General features: G+C 51.4%; 1 protein-coding gene across 3 annotated transcripts; it reads right to left on the bottom strand.

The window, feature by feature from the left end:
• Positions 1–1081: 1081 nt before the first annotated feature.
• HNRNPL (heterogeneous nuclear ribonucleoprotein L) lies at positions 1082–14946 on the bottom strand. 3 transcript variants are annotated; one of them, XM_027515893.1, is made up of 13 exons: positions 12362–12634; positions 10326–10444; positions 9681–9918; positions 9469–9554; positions 8347–8443; positions 8188–8260; positions 4818–4889; positions 4426–4706; positions 3442–3563; positions 2981–3182; positions 2223–2280; positions 2027–2122; positions 1082–1471 (listed from the first exon to the last, which is right to left on the bottom strand). In XM_027515893.1, the coding sequence occupies exons 1-13, from the start codon at positions 12623–12625 to the stop codon at positions 1413–1415; spliced, it is 1767 nt and encodes a 588-aa protein (XP_027371694.1). In that variant the 5' UTR covers positions 12626–12634; the 3' UTR covers positions 1082–1412. The 3 variants fall into 3 exon arrangements, with proteins under 3 accessions (XP_027371694.1, XP_027371693.1, XP_027371695.1); XM_027515894.1 differs by lacking the exon at positions 12362–12634 and adding an exon at positions 14855–14946 and having other exon boundaries at positions 1092–1471; XM_027515892.1 differs by having other exon boundaries at positions 4426–4889; positions 12362–12625.
• Between the last annotated feature and the right edge of the window lie 3199 nt (positions 14947–18145).

The following is an 18145-nucleotide window of genomic DNA, read 5'->3' as shown; positions in this document are numbered from 1 at the left end:
CTAGATGGACCTTTGTTGCCAAAGTAATGTCTCTGCTTTTGAATATGCTATCTAGGTTGGTCATAACTTTCCTTTCAAGGAGTAAGTGTCTTTTAATTTCATGGCTGCAGTCACCATCTGCAGTGATTTTGGAGCCCCCAAAAATAAAAGTCTGACACTGTTTCCACTGTTTCCCCATCTATTTCCCATTTAGTTAGGTTGGTATAAAAAGACGGTTGTGAAACAATTGAAGGCGGAAGGGGGTTGACAGGATATGATTGGATGGCATCACTGACTCAATGGACCCGAGTTTGAGTAAACTTACGCACAGGCTACCTAGGAAATAGAACTTAATATGGGAAGAAAGCTGAGTGCTGGGAGTCAGAGTAGAGAAATTTACTTTTTACCCAAGTAGCTTAAAACCTAGTAGTATGATTTTGTAAGTTATGGCTACCAAGTGACTGTAGTTTCTCCTTGTTTAAAGGTTCTCTTAAATTTCCACCCTGATGAAGCAGTTTATCTGATGTCACTTGACTTCAGTATTGTTTAAAAACTCTACAGGAAATCCCCAAAGTGGTGATACAAACACATACAAGTGGGGGATACACACACAAGGCACTGGACTTTGCTCCCAGTCACCACTATCAGGGAGGATCAACAGTAACTGAACATACCCTTTAATCCGGCAATTCCACTGCTAGGAATTTACTTCTAGATCAGTATCAGGGAAGTTGCCTAAGAAGTTTGTGTAAAGATACACATCACAGTACTGTTTGCAAAACCAAATAATCGGAAATTACCTTCGGGACCAAGTAAACTATGACACATCCACACGTTAGGAGTCAAGATAAGGAGGTTGCCCTGCATGTGATACGAGATCACTGTACAGCACAATGCATTTTGTTAAAAGACACACAAATTGGAAAACTTCCCTTATAGACAAAAAAAGACTCTCAGAATTCCCAGCATCACCCCCAAGCCACAGCTCTGGCCCACACTGCTCCTCGGAGCTGGGTCTGTCCCTCTGGAGGCTGCAGCTGTTCCTAGCCACCCTGCCTGCCTTCAGAAGACTGAGTGGGAGGGAAGCAGACACACCTCAGAATCCCAGAAAGTGACCTTTATTTTCCAAACAATTTTATTGAAATGTGCCAAGAGTACATGGGCAGCACAAATGTATGAACAGGAAAAAAAAAAAAAAAGAAATCACATGTACAATAATTTTTAAAAAGTGAAGGTTAATCTTGGGAGATATCAGTTCCCCTTCCCCTCCCCCTTTAGACTTCCAGCCAGTCCATTATGGTTAAAGCCTCTACTAAACTAGCATTTAAAAAAAAGGAATACAGGAACATTTGCAGGAAAAAAAAAAAAAAAAAAACCAGCATAAAAGAAAGAAATGTTTTCCTGCTCAGATGGGACTCTTCTTAGGCACCTAATTAGGAGGCGTGCTGAGCGGTGGAGAAACACAACTTCAGAGTGTACGGGTATGGCCCATCTGTAAGAGAGGAGAGACATGACTGGGCCCCTTTCCCCGCGTTTCCCTGGTTTTGCACACATCTTCTTCTGCAATTCGGGGGTCTAACTCATCCTTGCCAGTTTTGAGATTCAAAGACAAGCCAAATCCACAAGGCATTCTTCCTTCTGTTCCTTAACTGCAAGGAGGACCCCTTTCCCAGCTCTTTAGCTGGTACATGAGGAGAGGCCTGCCCAGGAACTGGGTAGGTGAATTTTACCTGCTGGCTAGTACAGCCCCCCTTTTCCTGGGCATTATGTGAGCCAGCCTCTGACGCACACAGAATGCCAGCTCCCTGGAGGACAAGCCTAAGCAACTCCCAAGCTGGCAGAGTGGGTGGCAGCAAGCAGCTAGGCTGGCCCTCCCATGTGGAACAGCAGGCTGCTCTCCTGACGACCAGGTCCCACCTGCCTGTGTCAGCAACAAGGAGGAAATCTCCAGGGCCCTGTCTTGACGGTACGAAGGATGGCTCTGGCAGGAAGCCAGCCAACCCACTAGGCCACAAGGGAGATGACTGCAGGACACACAGATACTCACTTGGGTTTTTCATCTGGTAATGGTTCAGGAAGCCCAGAGTCTCCAGGGCATCACTCTTGGATTCCCACTCCAGCAGTCCAGAGGAGCTGCGTTCACCTGAGGGAAAATGAAGGTGTTAGGCTGATCTGAGGAGGAGCCAGGGAGCTGCCTGTGTACCACCAGGGAACTGTGGAGATAGGCGGGGCAGTTCGCTCACTTTTGCCTGAGAATACTTTCACAGAAGATGGCCGCTTCACTCCCAACTCATCGCAGATCTGCAACAGAGAGAGAAAACAGACTCAGGAACACAAGAAGTGCCACATGGTGGAATGCAAGCACACAACCAAACACCTGCGTTTTTCTGGACAAGGAGTTGCTAAGCTTTTCTCACACACACTGTGGCCCTATGATCCCCCTCCCCAAAGACTGAAGTACAATCACTATTATGTTGAAAAACACTGGAAAACTGCTTTTTAAATTTCCCATCTTCAGCTGTTAATTTGGGTGTATTGCAGGTACTAGGTAAATATTTGCTGAACTGAATAGCAACACCTCAGGCTAGAATAAGGCCGAAAGTCCAAATCAGCAGTCAGACTCCCACCCTTCCCTGAAGCTGCCTGGTTCCCCTCTGAGGGCACTGTAATGGGACCCTACCTTCTAATGTCATCTAGGCCCCAGAGGGCCTGACAGCGCAGATGTTTCAAGATTGGGCTCCAATCACCAACCTACCATCTAGACGAGGACTCTCTCACGGCAGATGAGCAGCCACTCTAGCTTGCCAAAGATGCAGAGAGCACAGCAGACTCCACTGCTGGTAGGTGTTCTGTGCTGTTCTGAGCCTTCCTTGGTCCCTGACATGTGTCCAGCACCCAACCCAAAGCCCAGGAGAGTGGGAGCTCAATATTTGTTAAAAAATAAGAAAACAGATGGCCTCCTCAGATGGCTGTGCTGAGGGACCAACTCCGCAGCACCCACCTCAAAGAAGTTCTCTTCAGTCACCTCCAGAGGGGCATTGAAGAAGTGCAGCACATTGCTAGGGTGCTGGATGCGATTCTTGGCTGCCTGCTCTGGAGTGGAGAACCGGTTGTTCCTTGATTCACTGAAGTCTTTGTAACTGCAGGACCCGTCTTCTAGCCCATATGACTGACCGGGCATGATGGCTGGTTGCTTGGAGACACTGTCGGACAGAAGGGGAGCCCCGTCAGACCTCAAGCTGTCCCCCGCCTTCTACTGTGGCTTTCCCATCTGACAACACTGTGTGCCTCGCAGGGCCCTGCTCCACCGCGGAGAGAGGCTGACAAGACACTTCCATCACACCCAATGCCAGCCTGGCTAAGCACCTGGCTGTTCTGTGCTCCTCTGACCCCTGTCCAGAGTGGGCTCCACTGCCCTTCCCCTCTCCACACCTCCCAAGCCCACAGAGATGAGGTACCTACCAGACATTCAGCTTCTGCCCAAACATGAAGTTGTTGTTGAGGTGAGTGATGGCCCGGTCCACAGCATAGCCATCAGCCATCTCCACCATGGCAGCCCCCGGCTTGCTTTTCATGAATTTCACCTTGAGAAGAGCAGTCACAGTCAGCACCACTGGTCAGGTGCCAGAGACCCTTCTGCTGACCCTTCCTAGTTAGTTAAAAGCAAGTGAACTCCGGCTCTGGATCTAGGCTTCTATTTCCTCACTTGTTAAGACAGGTGGACAGAGACACTGGCCTGGCCCACAGCAAGTGCTGAGCCCAAGTTGGGCAGCAGAGACTCACTTGGCAGTGTTTCCCTAATGGCAGGACCCAACCCATGAATGGGTCCTTTAATGAAGCACAACAGAAAAGCGGCCACAGGGGGAGAAAAGCACTTACTCCCATCAACACAGAATATGTACAAATACTGAGTTGTGGCTGTTATACAAACACTGAAAACAGCAGTGTCAGCTAGAAGTCCTGCTTCCACATAAAGGCATGTGAAACTAGACAAGTTATCTGCTGCCCCCGATGCTTTCAATTTCCCTGCTTGTCTCACTAAGGATTCTTATAATGAATTTAAGCAACTTATAACACCTTTAACACCGTCCTGATACAGTAAGAATACCTGACACGTGTTAGCTGCTATTATCAATGGGCTAGGTCAGGGGCTGCAAAGCAAAAGGCTTTCAGGACCCAGATGAGTTTGACAGCAGAAACCACCTAGTCTGAGGTCGGCAGTCACAAGGCAGCCCCAGTCAGCTGTTACCCCTGGCAAGACAGAGCGCTCAGTGTTGCTGTTATCACCTGAAGCGCTCCAGAGAAAATCCTTATTACCCACTCTGGACCTGCTTGCTTCTAAAAAGGCTCCTGACCACTCTCTGCTCACTGAGGGGTCAGAGGATCAGGGCCTCCCTTGGGCCTGTCAGGTCTACTAGGAAAGCAGTGGACCTAGCAGAAGCTCACCTTCTCCACATTGCCATACAAGCAGAAGACATTGAAGACCCGGTCACAGTTCATCTTAGACTGATCCAAGCCATAGACCATGAGCACAGGGCTGTCGGCGTGGGGGCCATACTCGGGTGGTGGGGGAGGGGGTGGGGGGTGCCCATACTGGGGGCCGTAGCGACTTGGGCCCCGGCGGTGACCCCCCACTGGTGGGCCCATCCTTCTCCCTTCGTAGTGAGGTGGGGGGGGCCCGTAGCCCTCATCATGGTAATGGCTGTGGTACCCACCGTGGGGCCCTCCTGGGGGGTGGGAAGGAAAGAGAGGGAGGGCGGGTGAGAATTTGCGTGTCGGGCGGCGGGCAGGGGCACACGAGCCACGGGAGTCCACGGAGGGGAACCCCCTGCCCTCACCATATTCTGCGGGGTGATCTCCCAGTAGAGGGGGCTGCCTCTGGCGTTTGTTAGGGTTGCTGCCAGGGTCACCTGTAGACAGAGAGAACAGTCAGAGGCTGACTTGGAAATGGGCATCTCCCTCCCTCCTGACTGCAGGGCACAGTCTCAGCGTCCCTTGGCTCCTGAGGGCCTGGGCACCGGCCTTCCCAGGGCTGGATCCAGGGTGGGCATGAAGCCCAGGTCTCAAGGCTGGAGCCCACCGTCCCTCCCTGAGCCCTGCCCAGTGCAGGCAGGCTGCTTTCCTTTCCCAGTGAAGGGTGAAGCCAGATTCTGGACTTCCCACTTCCCAGAGCTCTGTCAGGAAGGTCAGCTCTTGGGCCCTCTGGGGAACTTGCAGCCACTATGGAAGCTGACTGGGGGCCAGGAACAGCATTCTACAGTAACTCCCAATAAGGCAAAGGAGTTAAGAGCCATAAAATAACTCAGGGAGGAGCAGAAAGGTAAAATCGGGCCCTTGAAGCCCCAAGGTTCTACGAGCGCTAGGGCCCACTCTCTAGAGACGATTTTCTCAAATCTGGTCCCAGTCACCCTCCCCGCTCATCATGTTCACCCCAAGGAGAGGGACTGAAGGAAAGGACAAAACAGGGCATCATCAGAACCAATTCAAATGAGCATCATGTACAAGGCATCAACATTCTCAAGACAATGGCGCAGATCCACCCTGCCCCACCCACAGCTACAGTTCATAATCGCTACCTTAACTTAGCACTTCAAATGGCAGACACGGTGCTAAGAGCTTTACAGACAGACATCATTGTTTCTTAAATTCCTCACAACAACCCTATGAGGTAGGTACTAATATTTTTGCCCCATTTCACAGATAAGGATAATGAGCAATTAATTTTTAACTGAGCAGTTAAGACACTTTGGCCCAAGGTCACAAAGCAAGTTAGTGACTGAGCCGGGATTTGAACCCAGGCCTGGCTGACTCCAAAAACCCAGGGCTTGGGGCCACTGCCCTTTCCTGCCACCCGGCCTGGGTTTTGTTTTCCAACAGTCATTACAAAGATGGAAAAGGGTTACTTACAGCAGAAGTACAGAGTACAATATCCATTTGTCACAAAAAACAAATCTGTATTTTCTCTTACCATTGGACGCTTCAACAGTGAGTTAGCACAGTTCTGAAAGATGGCGTCCCACCAAACATACACTGCGACCCTGCATCACATGGTTTTACAGTCATAAATACAAGTTACGGTACACATCCGCTACAATTTTTTTTTCTTTAAAAAGAATTGTTTTTAAAGTCAATGTCTCGATTAAGTCAAAAATGGCTCACAGATGTTCTGTCCTCAGAAGATACCAGAAAGTGGACAATAAAGGTGTATGCAGTGGGTAGTGTCCCTCCGTGTTGTCACTCCTCACTGTGTGCTCAGTGCGGTGCTGCTGGCTGTGTAGCGCTCCGTGTGCGTGTCTCCTGGTTGTGAGGTGTGCCAGTGGCCCCACTATGCCCGCACTTTTGGCCTTGGGAGCGCGCCTGGTTACCCGCCAGCAGGTAACTGTGTACCTCTGAGCTGTTTGGTTTTAGGTCTGTTTTGGCTTTTTGATTTTTTTTTTGCTGTTGTTGTGGTTTTTTTTTTTTTTGGTTTCTGATCTCCAGCTGGTGCAGATTATGTTGGCAGCCGATGACTGCAGAAAAAAAAAATATCAAAACACAAAAGAAAAAAAAAAGAAGGCCCTCCCCAAACCAAAGGACTTAAAAAACAAACAAAAAAACCAAACCCACATGGCGAGGAATGGAGAGGATCCTATTGTCTTGGAGGCCCATGGAATCTACTTCAGTCTATGAATCGTTCTCCGAAAAGAGCGCCGCTGGCTGGCTGGGAGAGCTCTGTTCTCTGTGTTTCCTACTTCTGTGTACATTTTCGGGTTCAAGTTTGCTTGGATTTTGACTTTTTTTAATGTTTAGTAAAAAGCAGTGTCTGCTGCCATGTTGCGTCTCTTTCTTTGTCTCTGTCTGCCTCTGTCTCTGTGCTTGTAGCTGTTCCTTGGAGCGCGGTGTGGTGGTGTTCTTGATGTAGTGAGCTCAAGTCTGCGGCTGTTTCTGGGGACGTGGTGGAGGCTGCGTGTTCTGTTCTCTCCAGGAAGAGCTAGTGGTTTCTACCCTGTGTGTTGGTGAGCAATGTGCAGAGGCAGAGCCGCTGAAGTCTGGTTCCCGAGGGGGTGGCGAAGCACCGCCCTCACTCCAGGTCACCTCATCAGCTCTCGTTTTTTTTTTTGACCCCGGGCCTGGGGGCGGCCAAAGCTGAGAGGCATCAAAACCAATGCACAGCCAGCCCCTGCCACTAGCCCCTGCCGGTCTGCACATCTTCTACTTATGTTCCTTGGAGAAGAAATGGTTGGTTGCCGTGTTTCTGTTAGCAGTCATGTAATGCCATTGCCCGCTCTGGTACATTCACTTGGTCACCAATTTGCCTCTGATCTCTGGAGGGGGCAGCCTGCCCCACAGCGCCCATTGTGAGGGTCCTGGGGAAGAGTCTAGCCCACCCGGCCCACGGCTTCCCAGCGGCAAGGGCAAGCAGGACAGGCCTGCCTAGGAACAGGCGCCTCTGGCTTCCCAGGGCTGGTGAGATGTCAGCGACCAGCCACCTCCCTCAGCCCATGCCTAGTCCAAACAATCAGACCAAAACAGAAACAGACGGGTGGTTTGGCTGAGGGGGTGCTGCTGTTTTTCAAAGGCAACGCTCCACCTCTCCCTCCTATCCAAGGCAAACCATTCTTGAGAGATTCTAGGAAGAGGGTTGTCCATTTGGGCCCCCTGCAGAGATGTTGCGTCCCCTCTACAAGTGAGGCAAGGCGTGTCTGCCCCTCTCCAATCCGGGGTGTCTGAACTTCACAAGGTCAATCTGCTCAAAGGCTCTGCTGCAAAGGCCTGGGAGCCCTCATCACCTCCCCCGTCTCTCTCCCCACAAGCAGACCCTGTCAATAGTGGACAGCAAAAGGGCCATTCCTAGCCCAGTGAGAATGGAGTCAGTGACCCTAAGCAGCCTCCGAGAAGGTGAGCGGCAGAACCCGCCTGGGAGCTAGGAGCCACTGGTTTGTAAGCCATTGCCAGGGCCTGTGCTCTGTTTCCCACCCCACCCAGGCCTCTGCCTTGACCCTGCATCCTCAGCTGCATCAAAGGGCCGCAACCAGCAGCTAGGACGTAGAGGCCCCTTATTTACCCTCTTCCACAGGAGTGCCTTCTCCAAGAGCTGATCCTTAAGGCCCTCCCATGTCCACAGGGAGCCCAATGGCATTACATAACCCTGAGCCCAGGTCTATGAAGTGAACTAATCAAGTGAAGGCAAGGCGGGTGTATTTAGAATAAAGCGGCCATCAGGATTACCTTGTCCACTGAGATTGGGGTTTGTGTAGTCCCAAGTATCCTGATCATTCTTGAACACGTTTAAGCGTGTAGGCTGCAGGGATAAAACAAAGCTTGAGATCAGCCAGGCCCTAGGCTCACCTGAGAAGCGGACAAGGGGCAGCCATTTCCCAGACCTACCTTTGCATATTCTATCTTCAGAGTGCAACAGCCTGAGTAGATGTCAGCCCCGTTGAGTGAGGCCTTAGCTCGCTGGGCACTCTGCACAGAGTCAAACGTGAATCAAGTTAAGGGAAAGTCCCCTCCCAAGAGCTTTTCGGAAAGAGCTCAAGTTGGGCCAAAGGGGAATGAGGGCAAGGCAGCACCCAAAAACAGCTCCAAGTGGGCTCAGGGGTGAGCTCACTGCCCACAGCCACTCCTATGGAGACAGGTAGAGTGCTGCGCTGAGGCACAGAAACTAGCTAGAGTTCTTCTATGACTTGTACTCCCCCGCAACCCAGATATTAGCATCAGCCTTCTCTGTCACCATCAAAGGTCAAACCACCTTCTTCAGCCCAACCCTCCCCTGGTGCTACATGTCTTGACTAAGCCTGAACAGCATCTGAAATGTCAACGAGATTATGTTCCTGTCCTGAAAAATCCATCACTGAGCTCCCTCTGCACCCTGATCCAACCTTCACCCCACTGCCTGGGCCACCCTAACTTCTTCGATGTCTTAAGGAACCCTCTGTTCGCTACTCCTCAGTTGTCAGGTTGTTTGCTTTCTCCAACACTAAGCGCCTGCCCACTAGCAGACCTCTGCAGAGGTGGTGTTCTCGGTCGTGCACCTATCAGTTCCCACCTCCATGTGAAAACAGGAGGTCACTTCCTCAGAGACCTTCCCAGAACCTCTGTAAATTCTGTCCCCTTATAGCTCACAGCATGCTCTTTTTTCCCTTCACGCTTTAAACTCTGCACTGCACTTTCACAATACACAATTAACCCTTAAACACGGGTGTGTTTTACCGATACCGACCTCTGTGCAGTTGAAAACCAATGTATTTAACCAACTACAGATAACCTACTACTCAAGTATGCACTTAGTAAGTGAAATTCACCTTAAGAGGATCCACAGAGTTCAAGCCTGTGCTGTTCAAGGGTTATCTGTTTACATGTGATTGTTTAACTAACCCTCCCAGGAGACCATGGGCTCTATGAAGGCATCTGGCACAAGGCAGGTTTTCAGGAGACACATGCTGCTTGAAAATATGGACTCCTGTGAGCTCCCATCTCAAGGAACACCCATTTCCCAGCAAAGGATATTCCACCATGGCCTGGACGCCATTCTTCCGGAAAATCACAATTCTCTGGACAGGACCACAAGGATTACAGATAGTATAAAGAACATCCTGTAAAAACCAAAGATGAAAAGGCACCGGCCAATCAGTCTGACTCAGGGGAGAGGGAACAGGGAGAAATGGCAGGAGAGAGACTATACAGAAAAAGAACCTCAACAAGTAACTGCTGGCACGCACCGTGGTAATGGAATAGATGGGGTTTAGGATGGTAAAGAGAAGCACACTGTTGACGCTCCGGGAGTCATCTGAGTCCCCGGGACGGGAGATTTTCTGGCTGGTAGAGTAATTGACAAAAGCTGGGTGGCCCGCAATGTAGATCTGGTTGTCGGCTGCGTAGTTCACAGCATTGCAAGCCCCCAACACATCTTCAAACTCCACCAATGCTTGTCTCTTTTTAGGCATCACCACCACATAGCTGGCAGAGAGAACACAGAGAGAACGCAATCATCTTAGGGGGATGGAGACAATGAGAATCAGAGGACAGCTTCAACCTTCTATGAGCTGATTGCTCCCTGGCCTCTCGAGTGCTCTGAGCCCTGTCATGGTATCCTGACCCGTACCTTACACCCCTTACCGCAAACGGCATGACAAGCAAAAGGGGTCTGCAGCTTTGGCATTACATTCTTTGGCACAGAACTTGCTGTAACTTATCCAAAGTACAATGGCTAACCCCAGGAGTAGTGGAGCCTCAGGACCTAGCTAAAGGAACCTGGACTGAAATTGAAATAGGTTACTTCCAACCAGAAACCCGGTGACACGTAGGACGCCAAGGAGTTAACTCATTTGAATACCCAAGCCCAATCCCTGGCCTCGACCGAGTACCTGATGGGTCCAAACTCCTGCAAGGCTTCCACAAGGTCAGCTTCCACCACACCATCAATCAGGCCCCTGATGTGAACAACTGGGGAGGCAGGGGTTTTATGCGGGTCATCGTAGTTCTCCTGAGAAAGGAAGCAAAACCAAGACTTTACTTTCTGCTGTGTAAGATGGCGGCCTACTGGGTTCTGCACTGCTGGGGACTCAGATGGATAAAACATTTGCGTGTCACCCAGGAAGAACATACATGGCAGACAATAAGGAACAGCAATTCAACCAATCATCCCAAAAGGATTCTGGGTCAGCAGAGCAGAAGGCCTAAGTGGATGGCCACTTGCCTAATGGCTCTCACTGTTAATTTCTGAAGATGACAAAATGGAAGATGAAGCAAATCTCAAGCCCCATCTTATTAATTCATTCTTCCCAGAACCAATCTCTTCCAACTGACCAAAGAAATGTGGGAAGAGTGGCTTTGGAAAGGGGACTCAATGTTCTGCTGCAGCCTGAACCGGGACATTCCCTTTCCATTCATCCCAGCTTCTTCGCTCATCCTCTATTGGAGGAAGCTGCCATCACCACACAGCCAAACACTGCTGTTCCCCACCACTCATCCCCAGGTCCAGCAGGTGCCTCAGACGCTGTGGCATCCAGGCCAGTCTTTACTCTCCCACCAAAATCTGTATTGAAAAATACTACCTAGACACCAAACTAAGGAAAAAGAGGGTGAGGAAAGTCTTAAAACAAAACACAAAACTCCAACCCATATCACTAAAAACCAGGACACTTCCCTTCCCAGGGGAAGTATTTTTCCACCCACAGACAAAAGTCTCTGAGAGTCAAGAGGAAAGTTAAGCTTCTCCTCCTCTCCTGGGCTCTGGGCCCAGCCTCCCATCTGAGAACCACTAGGCAGAAGCCCATGTAACAGGGGCAGAATGGGATTCTATTTCAGGAATGAACCACACAAACCACAGGCACCACACCCGCCTGAGGTTACCAGCTCAGCGATTTGGAGTTCCACAGCCCTCATCAGTACTAATCCCAGCTGCTCCCTAGTTTAGCTACAAAATCAAATGTGTAATAGTAACACCATTCTTTATCTTATAGAAGAGTGTTAAGTATTTTAAGTATTATGCATGCAATGAAGCTTCTCACACACTTTAAATGCCTGTAAACCGCAGCTACAGAGCGCCACTAAACCCTGGAAAACCCTGCAAATGGCTGAACCGGACATGATTTCATGAACTTCCAGGGAAGAAAAAATGGGCTCCAAGCCAGGAGTAACAATTGGTTGTCTTTTCGACGTAGGACGCTGAAGAGGCTGAATTCCTTCCAAAGTGCCCACCCCTCAGGGAACATTTTCGTTCATCAAACCTACCGCACCCATCTAACCCCAGAAATTGTAAGCAAACTTGTGATGACTCCAAAGCATGGTTAAACTTCCAAATATCTAAAAAGACCTTTCACAACTTTTTTCTTCCGGTTTTCAATGTTCACTAAATGAGGCATACTTTGATCTGGGTAAATACCCCCAAGTAAATAAATTTCTGTATTGAGACAAAACATGACGCTACAAAACTAAACAGTGTTCAGGCATAATGCCCAACTCAGGCGCGGAAAAGGCCACCACCCACTAGTTCCCGCTCAGGCGGTCCCCGCCACCCCCCGCACAACCGCCCACGAGGCCCGGACAGGAGAAGTGCGCCTGCGCAGAGGGCCAGCGAAGAGAATGATAAAGAAAAAAAAACCGGCCCGGCCGCGTGCCCGGCCCCCACATGCCAGCCCGCGACGCCTGCGCACTGCAGCACCTGCAGCGCGAGCAGTTTCCTCCGCCCCCCTACACCCGGTTCTGTAGAGCGCGCACGCGCAAGCGCTTGTCCTCGCGCAAACCCCGCCGTTTGCCCAACGCCCGCCCCTCCCCCACCCCTTCTACAGAGTGAGGGCTTGGGCGCGTGCGCACAGCCCCCCAACAAATAAATGCCCTCAAAGTGAGAAAATTTTCCTCCCTGCCCGACCATCTCCGGCGTCCAGGACCCTGGCCTCACCCCGCCGCCACCGCCCGCCGCCCCGGCTCCTCCGCCGCCGCCGCCGCCGCCTCCATGCTGGTCGCCGGCGTTGTCAGTCTTGAGCCGTTTGGGGGCCCGACCGCCCTCACTGCCGCCGCCGTAGTAACGGCCACCGCCGCCTCCGCCGCCCGCCGCCGCCATCTTCACCATCGCTCCGGACCGCCTCCGCTGCTCGTCCGGCTGCTGCCTCTGCTCCAGCCGCCGACGCCGCTTCTCCGCCCGGGGCAGCAGCCTCCGCGACATGGCGGCGCAGAACCCGCCTCCCCCCGCCTCTCATTGGGGGAGGGACACGCCCGTCACCCGCCGCCCCCACCCGATAGGGGGAGCCACTGGTCCCGCCGCGGGGGGAGGGGAAGCCTCCATACGCCTTGCGCGCCTATTGGATAAAGCGCACGCCCTTCTGCAGGAGTGCCCGCCCTCGTTTGTCTGGGACACTTCTTATAGGCGAGAGCTTTCTGCCAGTCATTTCTCTGGCCCCGCCGCCTTAAAATAAACTCTAACTTGATTGGTTGGATTTCTGGCACGGCATGGCCTCCTTAGGAGTACCTGATAGGAGCAGCACACCCTCACTGTCAAAAGCCCCGCCTCCTTCCCACTTTCATTGGTTTTTCTCGCTAATCCATCAAACCAAAAGACCCCTTCGCCTCTCCACAAGGAAACAAGACGGCCCCTCCCTTTGCCTCTCTCCAATGGCTACTGCAGACGCCGATCTTCTGCTAGACGCCCGATTAGTTAATTGAGAGTGGAAAGAGTCCTCTCACTAGATGTTAGGCCCACTGGTGACCCCTGATTGGGTGAAAAAGGGGAACCCACTTTGGCGCAGTCTACGAAAGGATCGGGACCGAGGACGCACGCGCGAATCGCGTTCAGTCACCTCCGGAGGCGGGGCGACCCTCCAGAGGAGGGAAGGCCTGGAGCACCGAGAGTGTGTGTGGACTCCTGTGAGCAGCACCGGCAGGGTAGACTCTTAAAGGGCAATTGCCAGTGCAGCTCTGTACCGATCCCTATCTCCTATTCCTCTCCATTGCTAACCTTCACAATGCCAGAGGGAAAAACTTTTTTAAACTCAATTTGACCCTTTCCCTCAGTATTAAACCATGTGCTGCTGCCGTCTATCTTATGACCCTGTCCAATTCGCCCGCGTCCTTTCACCACTTCACCTCTAAATTCAACCACAAATAACTCCTTTTAGTTTGCAGAAAGGGAAGAATCTCGCACCACTCGATCTATGCCCGAGCAGGCTCTTCGAACTAGAACACTTTAATCCACTATCCCTCCTGCCAGAATTAGGGATTAACATTCTAAAATTTCTCTTGTTCGTGCTCAGTTCACGCTGAAAAGCGTTCTTGGCCCTACCATCCCAGACCCTCGGTTTCCCTCATGATAACCCCTGATAGCTCAGGCCACCGGTTTTCACTCGACAGTCCTTACTATTCTGGGTTGTCAGTTTGGTGAATGCCCTTTTTCGTAGCATGAAAGTGCTTGTGTGATCTGTGTGTTGATCTTAGTGAAGCTGCCCACGACCCCGCCCGCCACCAACCGCCAGGCACAGCACCCGGCACAGTGCTAGCTAGCTACTCGGCAAAGGCGAGCAGTTATGGTGTTCTAAGTGTCCGACGGGCCTCATTTCCTCTGGGACGGGTAGGGCTACCCACGCAAAGAACACCCACCCAGTCTTTAGGGTCCAACGACGGCCAAGGCCCGGAACGTTGGGGGCGGGGTCCGGGGTTGACCCTAGGATCCGGCCCAAAGAACTCTATAACCTTACGGGGCTGTCTGCTGGCGGGTAGTGGGTGTGGGGGGTCGTGGGGAGGAGGGAAGGAGAATGGAAGAGGCTAAAGATGCTACGGAACTTTTCCACTCGGGCGAAAGGGGCTTCCTGAAATAGGGTGTCCTCGTGGAAACTAAGTTTGAAATGGGGTCAGTGGCACTAAGAGAGTGGGATCGGCTTGGTAGCTCTGTGAGTTTGGGGAGGTGAAAGTTGGGGTAGGCTGATCTGGATCTAAATCAGCTCTCAATCACCCCGGAAAGATCCGAAGGGGCCGGCCAAAAGGAGACGGGGGACGGCGCAGCGCCTCCAACACGTGATCGGAGCGACGGAATTAAGGCGGGGCGGGTCGGACTGAAGGGCGGGGTCGCCGAGGTCCCGACGTCAGAGGAATGCGGTGGGGGGAGGGGGAGAGAAGGGGCCCCTCCCCTCCCCGCCCCCGCGCCTGGCCCGGACGCCCCTCGCGCCGGCGCGCGCCGACGGGACGCGGCGGAACCGTCCCCCGCGCGACACGTTTCAGGCCGCTCGCCCCCTCGAGCGCGTCCACGGCGGGCGACCGAACGGCCGCGTTATCTGCACCCCCCGAGCTCCCAGCCTCCGCCCCTCCCCCACCCGTTGCACGCGGACCGCGGCCGCGGGCCCGGGGCGGCGCCTCCCTCGGATCCCCCCGCACCCATCCCTGACCCCTCGCCCCCAGCCCCTACCAGTTCGGCGGCGAGCCTGGCCGGCCGTCCGAGATCGAAAAGAGAGCAGACACTGGGAAGTTTTGGGGGAGGGAGGGGCGGGCCTTAAAGGGACCACGACCTTTTTCCAGCCGGGGGAAAAAACACGTGGGGGGGTTGTTGCGGGGGGAGACCGAGAGTTGCCCCGCAATTGAATGGAGGAAACAACGCAAAAAGAGGATGGGAAGACTCCGCGTCCCTTTTCCCCAAACAACTCCAACCTCTCAACACCCGCCGCACATCCCTCACAGAAAGTGGCACAGTTGTTTGGGAATCAATGCCTCTTTGCTCCTGGTCAGCCAAGTGTTGCGTTGGTTGAGGTGAATGTTGGGGTGCTCATTATACAGACAGGGAAATGAGCTCAGGGGACGCTGGCAACTAACCCAGGATCCCACCGCTTGTAAGTGGCAGATATAGAAGAATTTGCCGGAAAGACGCATAACCACTGCAGTGCCTGTTATGGAGTGGGGGTGGAGTGGGGCTGCAGTATACCCTGGAGATTAAGAGCGTGGGTCCCGGGGTCAGACTGTCAGCTTTCAGATGTGGACGGTGAACCTACTAGCTCTGTGGCGTTGGAAAAGTGATTTCGCATTCTGGGGCCTCTGTTGGAGTTGGGTGCAGGTGCACTCAACTCACATCGTTAGCTGGTCTTGAGAGGTGCTGAGAATGTCCAAACGGAACCTCAGATCTACCTCCAGTTCAGAGACTGAGGCCGGGAGAAGGGAAAGACCAGCTGAAGATTAACTAGCCTCTGAAAAAACAAATCCTCCCCTCCTTAGCACCCCCAGGGCATAATCTAACCTTTGTGGGCCCATCTAAATCCACGCCTAACCCTTTCCCCTTGTCCTCCACGTGGCATGAACACTGGTTTTCCTTCTGTTCATCAAATACCCAAAGCTCATTCCTGATGCTGCACTGGCTACTAGTCTGTCTAGAGAACACTCTTCTCCCAAATATTTGCTCCTCATTTGACAGGCCTTGGCTCAAATGTCACTTGCTAAGCACCCTGCCTAGTTAGCCCCCATACATAATCACGGTTTCCCATCTTTGCTCTTATTGACATGTGAAAATATCTAATTATTTAATTTTTGTCACCTCACTAGCATCTGGGCTCTTTGGGAGCCAGAAGTAGGTATGTTTTAATTCCTCCAAGGACCATTCATTCATATAACAGATGTTTATTGAGCTCACACTATTTGGGGTATCTGGGATAAAATGATGAACAAGATAGGAAAAAACTCCCTCCTTCCTGGAGTTTACAATCTAGTGTAAAAGATGCACAATCCCAAGTAAAACATGTATCAGATGATGATAACTGTTATGAAGATAGTAAAATAAGGAAGGAGGATGAAACGTGCATGAGAGCAGTTGGCTCAGAAGGGTGTTCAGGGGAAGCCTCGCTGAGAAGATATTTATTTTATTATTGTATTTTAAAAATTTAAAATTTTTTTGGCTATGCCACACTTAGTTCCCCAACCAGGGATTGAACCTGAGCCCCCTGCATTGGAAGCACAAAGCCTTAACCACTGGACACCAGGGAAGTCTCTATTTTATTATTATTATTATTATTATTTACAAGATGACATTTTAGCAAAGCCTTGAAGTAGAGAGAGAGGAGGTCATGTAGATGCAGGGGGAAGAGCATTCCAAGGGAACATCCAGTGCAAAGACCCTGAGGTGACAGTGTGCCTGATGTGTTCCAGGAATTGGGGCTTCCCTATTGGCTCAGGTGGTAAAGAAACTGTCCACCATGCAGGAGATCGGGATTCGATCCCTGGGTCAGAAAGATCCCCTGGAGAAGGGAATGGCTACCAGTATTCTACAATATTCTTACCTGGAGAATCCCATGGGGTCACAAAGAATCAGACACTGCTGAGCGACTGACACTTTGTGGCAGGAGTAAAGGGAAGAAGGGGTAAATGGTAAGTGATGACATCAGGGAACAGGGAGAGGGCAGCTTGTGAGTGTCCTCCTGGGCCACAGGGAGGGGAGGACTTTGAGACGAGGTCTCAGGATGGTTATGAGCAGGGGAGGGCCCTGATCCGGGTCAGGTGTTCATGGGAGCCCTGTGGCTGTGGGCTGTGGGTGTGGGAAATTGTGGGAGGTGAGATGGGAGCAGGAAGACGGTGAGGAGGCTGAGTCAGTGGGAACGGCTGGAGAAGGTGGAAGAGATCAGGATGGGAGCCGTGGAGGGATTGAAGTGAGCAGGTTATGGATGTGTTTTGAACACCAAGCTCACAGGATGGTCTGAGGGGTCAAAATTCCTCATGATTTAAAACTATGCCATCTGCAGGGCTTGTGGTGGTTTAGTCACTAAGTCGTGTACAACCCTTGCAACCCCATGAACTGTACCCGGCCAGGCTCCTCTGTCCATGGGATTTTCCAGGCAAAAATTCTGGAGTGGGTTGCCATTTCCTTTTCCAGGGGATCTTCCTGACCCAGGGATTGAACCCACATCTCCAGCATTGCAAGTTGATTCTTTAGAGGCACAGATAATGCCTGCAGGGCTCATAGCGGTGGCCAACATCCCCAGCTATTTTTGGTCCTCTATCCACTAAGAGATGCTGCATTTTTAAGGAGAATCTCTTCTCCCTCTCCGTTTGACAAAGACCTGTTCCATGGCCTCCCAGGACCAGCTCTCCTGGGAGTGTGTCCATGTCAGTGTTGGGGGTGTGCATAACCACTCTAGAACACTTACAGCAAAACCCAATCCAGAGGGAGGTGGGGATTCCTCTGGCTTGTAGCCTTAAAAAAAAAACACACAATTTTTTTTTTATTTTAAAATTTTATTTATGTATTTACTTTTTGACCACTGCATGGCTTGTGGGATCTGAGTTCTTGGACCAGGGATCAAACCCATGCCCCCTGTAGTAGAATCACCAATTCTTAACCACTAGACCACCAGGGAAGTCCCAGTAATTTTTTAAATTGAAGTATAGTGGATTTATGATATTGTGTGTCCCTCCCAAGGCCATACTTAGACCTTGTCTCACTAACCACAGCCTCTTTAGAACCTCAGTTTCACGTGTGTTACTCTGTATCTATTGCCTATCTGTTTCATTCCTTTCAGAAGCTCAACTCCAATAATTCATTAGCCCTACCATGTTTCCATGGCCGCTCAGCTCCCTCGTACCTTCACACAGATTAAATTCCTTGACCAACCACTGTAATCACTGCACCCGACCTTATGCCCATTCTCTATACACTCCACCCTACTCATCTTGCAAAACCACAATCCTTATTAAATCTAAGGCTCCATCTATCACATGCCTG

Source organism: Bos indicus x Bos taurus, chromosome 18 (genome assembly GCF_003369695.1).
Source record: "Bos indicus x Bos taurus breed Angus x Brahman F1 hybrid chromosome 18, Bos_hybrid_MaternalHap_v2.0, whole genome shotgun sequence".
NCBI classification, from domain to species: domain Eukaryota; kingdom Metazoa; phylum Chordata; class Mammalia; order Artiodactyla; family Bovidae; genus Bos; species Bos indicus x Bos taurus.
The sequence above is the reverse complement of the archived record's forward strand: the minus strand, read 5'-3'. Positions and strand labels throughout refer to the sequence as shown.

What these genes read in the sequence shown, in the direction of transcription:
- HNRNPL (XM_027515892.1), bottom strand. Translation starts at nt 12,625, where the DNA reads ATGTCGCGGAGGCTGCTGCCCCGGGCGGAGAAGCGGCGTCGGCGGCTG. An exon ending in CGGCGGGCGGTGGCGGCGGG is followed by an intron (nt 10,445 to 12,361) that starts GTGAGGCCAGGG and finishes TTCCTTTCTCAG; the next exon opens with GAGAACTACGATGACCCGCA. An exon ending in CCATCTATTCCATTACCACG is followed by an intron (nt 9,555 to 9,680) that starts GTGCGTGCCAGC and finishes TGGTTTTTACAG; the next exon opens with GATGTTCTTTATACTATCTG.